This window comes from Oncorhynchus tshawytscha, linkage group LG01 (genome assembly GCF_018296145.1).
Source record: "Oncorhynchus tshawytscha isolate Ot180627B linkage group LG01, Otsh_v2.0, whole genome shotgun sequence".
Taxonomy (NCBI): Eukaryota; Metazoa; Chordata; class Actinopteri; order Salmoniformes; family Salmonidae; genus Oncorhynchus; species Oncorhynchus tshawytscha.
Window position 1 is genome coordinate 5,324,381 of NC_056429.1, and position 6,153 is coordinate 5,330,533.

General features: G+C 40.8%; 1 protein-coding gene across 1 annotated transcript in view; it reads left to right on the top strand.

The window, feature by feature from the left end:
* The first annotated feature begins 2,702 nt into the window (after nt 1-2,702).
* The window catches only part of LOC112238871 (patatin-like phospholipase domain-containing protein 2), a 16,962-nt gene continuing 13,511 nt past the window's right edge, over nt 2,703-6,153 (top strand). The window contains exons 1-2 of the mRNA XM_042321092.1: nt 2,703-3,343; nt 3,655-3,887. Coding sequence (XP_042177026.1) covers nt 3,157-3,343; nt 3,655-3,887 — 420 coding nt within the window. The 5' untranslated portion in view covers nt 2,703-3,156. The remainder of the gene's footprint in view (nt 3,344-3,654; nt 3,888-6,153) is intronic.

Below are 6,153 nucleotides of genomic sequence, written 5' to 3' on the forward strand. Positions count from 1 at the left end.
TCATCAGCCAGACCAATCAGGCTGCGGCCCCGTCAAACCAATCAGGCTGCGGCCCCGTCAGACCAATCAGGCTGCGGCCCCGTCAGACCAATCAGGCTGCGGCCCCGTCAGACCCCTCAGCCCGGGGAGGGACACCGGTCTTAAAAGGGACAGTGTCACGTTAAAACTCTCCCTTTTTCAACTCTCAACATCACTTTCACTTCAAAATTGTTCTCTTTCTATCGGTTTAATTTGTTGAGATATAAATAAATAAAATAAAAATACATTTAAAAACATGTGACATTGGGAAGTTTGAAAAACAACACAAACAGATCTGGGATCAGACTAGGTGGAATACTGAGAAAATGTTTTTCCAGACGCTTTAATCAATAACTTTCGGAGCAGAAAAAAACGAAAGAAAAACGAATAGTCAAGAGTTATCTCTGGTAAACACAGGAATAATGACGTGTCCCTGGTCCCTGATAATGTATCTGTTACTTTTACCTGATAAACAGAACTTTATCTATTTTGTTCTTTGTCAAAGTCATTACTTATCTCTCTTCGGTGTGTTCATTTCCTGAATGTATAGCATACCTACCGCCAATATGTATGCCATGTATTGACATTTTTGCAGAAGGGGATGTCAGCTTTGAGCGCTGATCAACATAAGTCCTAGAAAAGTGATCTTGGGTTACTTTGAGTCAAGTGTTCAAATCCTACCCTGAAGACCAATGAACAGAGTTATATTATAATCCTACCCTGAAGACCATTGAACAGGGTTATATTATCATCCTACCCTGAATACCAATGAACAGGGTTATATTATAATCCTACCCTGAAGACCATTGAACAGGTTTATATTATAATACTACCCTGAAGACTATTGAACAGAGTGTGTTCTAATCCTAACCTGAAGACCATTGAACAGGGTTATATTATTATCCTACCCTGAAGACTATTGAACAGAGTGTGTTCAAATCCTACCCTGAAGACCAATGAACAGGGTTATATTATCATCCTACCCTGAAGACCATTGAACAGGGTTATATTATAATCCTACCCTGAAGGTCCAGAGTACTACTGGTTTTTGTTTTTCCTGATAATTAAACCTTCGAAAGAGTCACTGTGCTAGTGGTAAACATCAACAACACAGAGATATTTATTATGGTAGTCTCTCACGAAATATGACAACATTTTAATTGTGTGTGTGTCTGTGTGCCCAGTATTTTAATTTATGATGGATCCCCAGGGTACCAGAGTTCACTTGAGATTTGGTTCTGGTGTTGTCAAGATTAGGACTACTCACATGTCTATTTCTAGCAAAATGTCTATCTGTTTTTGAGTAATTGGGAAATAATGTGTGTGTGTGTGTGTGTGTGTGTGTGTGTGTGTGTGTGTGTGTGTGTGTGTGTGTGTGTGTGTGTGTGTGTGTGTGTGTGTGTGTGTGCGTGCGTGCGTGCGTGTTCGTGCGCGTGTGTGTGCGTGTGTGGTCACAGGAGGGTAGTTTCACAATAGGATATCCTCTTAGTGCAAGATGTGCTAAGAGCCAATCCAGAAACAAATCCATTAAATGTTGTTATTCTCGTCAGGAATGTGTTCTGCGAAGAGTTTTTAAAACCTAATGTTCTAAAATAATCCATTAGAGAATTGCAGAAAACTTTACTTGGTTTATGTGGTAAATGTTTACAAGTTAGTTTTTTTTTACAGTTGTTCAATGCACTATTGTTTTGTAAAAAATAGTAATATCTTGCAATTTGCTTTGATCTTTCCATGGCATTAATAACACTACAGATATGAAAAAAACGATGTATATATATATACTGTAATGAAAAATGTATAGGCAAATGTACAGTATATTTCAAAGCACCTATACAGGTGTAGGATCTTAATTTGAGCCAGTTTGCTACAGCAGGAAAATAGTCCTGCAGGAACAGGAAATCTGAATTATGATGTGGACATTTTTGTAGGGGTTGATACATTTTTCTTTTGTAAGTGAAAATCAAGTTTTAAATGTTCTGCGTTGGAGGAAAATTATTCTGCAACGGGGTGATCACATTATTTGTTGTTTAGAAGATCATAGATCATTTAAACAAATGCAAACCAAAGCAAGCCCAAAATAAGTGGGATATTTGCTCGATAAACACACAGTCAGACTAGTTTTTCTATTGGACAAAAATGGCTATAAAAAAACAATATTATTGCCAGTTGAGTCTTTAAACTATGTAAACACATTCCTTCTGATGTGGAATGTATCTATTTTCCCTAGAGGTCGTTGTTGACTTCGTTTTGTTATAAACAGACAGTTTATTGGAGAGAAATTAGATTCCTGTGTATAAAGTGAGTATAACTTAATATTGTCTAATTTAGAATAAAAGTATTATGTCAATTGTTAAACAATTAAAATCAAGAGCAAGCTAAAAGAGGCCAAATGTAAAAGAGGCCTTGATCTCAATGGGATTTCCTTGATGAAATAAATAAAATATACACATTTGACAGATACGCGTTGCCAAAGCGGACACCGGCAGACCCCTCTCGGGAAACCAAAACATTTCGAATGACAGTTGAAAGAAGGTGAGGAAGGATGGGTCACAGAGAACTCAGACACTGATAGGACGGCTGTTTCAGAGAGAGCGACTCTGAATGGACATTGGGCTGAAACGTCAAACCCACCGGAATACGCCCGCCTCCACCGTGTGTGTACATATTCAACAGATGAACGAAAGTGACATTTAAAAGGTTGGGACGAAGCTTTCAAAGACAGAGATGTTCAACCATTTCGTCTGGATAACGTTATTGTTTTTGGAGAAGAAAAAAAAACGTTACTGTTTTCAACAAGCAACTGTCTTACAAAATAGAAGAAACAAAGAAACAACTTGTAAAGAATATGAAATGGTGAAGATGTCCTCGAGAACTTGAAGACAAAATCAACTTGTTGACAGCCAGACAAGTGTTTAACTTGCTTGCTGATGTTAACGATGTGAATACAGATCGCTTTGCAATCTAATGGACCGCAAGGTACCCGTCCGTCACCAATAGCTGATATATTTCATACATTTTGGACCGTGATATTACCAGTACTTAAGCTCGTTAGGTAGTTAACTAACTCGGCAGCTGTGAACTTGTGAACAGAGCTTTCTGTCGGAGTTAATAAGAGAGGCATTATTTTCTTCAGTAGTTATGTTTCCGTTAGATTCGACGTGGAACATTTCCTTTGCAGGTTGCGGTTTCTTAGGCATCTATCATATCGGTGTAGCGAGTTGTCTACAGGAACAGTGTCCGTTTCTAGTGCATAATGCCCGGCACATCTACGGGGCATCAGCTGGGGCGCTCACCGCCACTGCGCTGGTCAGCGGAGCTTGTTTAGGTAGGCAGTGATGAACTTTCCTCTACTTATTGCATAGTAATGAGACTGTGTGTGTGTGTGTCTGTGTGTGTGTCAGTTTCTTGTCTTGCTTTTCTTTGTCTCTTGCCCGGCCTGTGCACTGTCTGTATATCGATTGTCTACTTTTACCCACCCCCTGTTTTCCTTGACATTATCGTTGCGAAATGAGTACACACGATGTATTTTTTTCCCAATTGCCAGCAATAGCAATGCCCGATATAATGTTACCACATTATAGTGATAGACCGTCTCTGACATGAACAATATTCTGTACCTTATTGTTTCCTCATCAGGTGAGGCAGGTGCCAACATCATTGATGTGGCCAAAGATGCCCGGAAGCGTTTCCTGGGTCCTATGCACCCGTCCTTCAACCTGGTAAAGATCATGCGTAACATGCTGTATAAAACGCTGCCACCGGATGCCCACCATCGTGCCACAGGGAGGCTGGGCATATCACTCACCAGGGTGACCGACGGAGAGAATGTCTTGGTGTCCCACTTTAACAGCAAGGAGGAACTGGTGCAGGTGAGCGTCTCCTACCTCAAACACTGACTTGCAGACAAAGTAAGGTTGAGGTCAATTTAATTTGAATTCTAGTCAATTCAGAAAGTAAACCAAATTACAATTCTGATTCAAAATGTGTCTAATTGAAGGGAATTGGAATTGGAATTTCAATGTACTTCCTGAATTGACTGTAATATAAATGTAAATATATTTTACCCCAACCTTGTGACAAAGTTTTTCACATAGATAAAGAAATGAGAGGCCTGTCATGCCAAGTAATGTCCCCCGGCCAACCAGCATAGCAACCAGCATAGCAACGGACGCTTTGGTTCATTACGGAATCCGGTCAGAATGTAGCAAATTCTAGCAACAGCCCTAGCAACAGCCCTAGCAACAGCCCTAGCTACGGAAGCCAGAACTCATCAAGGATCTCTCCGTACTTTCCTCCACTCATCTTCCCCTCGACCCTGACGAGTCTCCCAGTCCCTGCCACTGAAGGTTCTCCCATCTCCACAGAGGAACTCTAGAGTTCTGTCAGAGTGACCATCGGGTTCTTGGTCACCTTCCTGACCAAGACCCTTCTCCCCCGATTGCTCAGTTTGGCCGGGCGGCCAGCTCTAGGAAGGGTCTTGGTGGTTCCAAACTTCTTCCATTTAAGAATGATGGAGGCCACTGTGTTCTTGAGGGACCTTCAATGATGCAGATATGTTTTGGTACCCTTCCCCAGATCTGTGCCTCGACACAATCCTGTCTCGGAGCTCTAAGGACAATTCCTTCGACCTCATGGCTTGGTTTTTGCTCTGACCTGCACTGTCAACTGTGGGACCTTATATAGACAGGTGTGCCTTTCCAAATCATGTCCAATCAATTGAATTTACCAGAGGTGGACTCCAATCAAGTTGTAGGAACATCTCAGGGATGATCAATGGAAACAGGATGCAACCTGAGGTCAATGTTGAGTCTCATAGCAAAGGGTCTGAATACTAATGTAAATAAGGGATTTTATTTATTATGTTTTTTTTAATTTGTAATACATTTGCAAACATGACTCAAAACCTGTTTTCACTTTGTTATTATGGGGTATTCTGTGTAGATTGCTGAGGATTTGTATTTACTATTTATTTATGTATTTAATCCATTTTAGAACAAGGCTGTAACGTAACAAAATGTGGAAAAAGGGAAGGGGTCTGAATACTGCCTGAAGGCTCCGTATCTACATACACCTTTTTATTCACATTTTATTTTTATTCAACCTTTATTTAACTTGGCGAGTCAGTTGAGAACAAAGTCTTATTTACAATGAGGGTCTATTGACTTGCACAAATAGGATACTCCTGCTGACACATTGGCTGGGGGCAGGTGAGTGTCACAAAATAGTGACTTGCTGAGAAAGTAGGATATTTTATGAACGGAAACTGACAGCTTTGTGTCTCACTATTCACACCTACTAGTTACATACCGGTGGGACACATCCCATAAACTCAGACACTAACCTGAACAAACACTCATTGTGACGGTCTGACAGAGGACTGTACTCAGAGACTCAGATACATAAACTGGCTTAAATTGTGAGAGTCCGAGACACAAACAGTTACTTGGATCCAGACCTGTTGAGTTCATGTCAGAATGAGTGTGTTTTACGCAGTTATACACACACACACACACACTCATATTTGTGTTGTTGCGATGTTCTCTAACGATAATAATGAGTTGTGTGTCCTGTGGACTCCTAATAATGAGTTGTGTGTCCTGTGGACTCCTAATAATGTGTTGTGTGTCCTGTGGACTCCTAATAATGAGTTGTGTGTCCTGTGGACTCGTAATAATGAGTTGTGTGTCCTGTGGACTCCTAATAATGAGTTGTGTGTCCTGTGGACTCGTAATAATGAGTTGTGTGTCCTGTGGACTCCTAATAATGAGTTGTGTGTCCTGTGGACTCCTAATAATGAGTTGTGTGTCCTGTGGACTCCTAATAATGTGTTGTGTGTCTGTGGACTCCTAATAATGAGTTGTGTGTCCTGTGGACTCCTAATAATGAGTTGTGTGTCCTGTGGACTCCTAATAATGTGTTGTGTGTCCTGTGGACTCCTAATAATGTGTTGTGTGTCCTGTGGACTCCTAATAATGTGTTGTGTGTCCTGTGGACTCCTAATAATGTGTTGTGTGTCTGTGGACTCCTAATAATGTGTTGTGTGTCCTGTGGACTCCTAATAATGTGTTGTGTGTCCTGTGGACTCCTAATAATGTGTTGTGTGTCCTGTGGACTCCTAATAATGTGTTGTGTGTC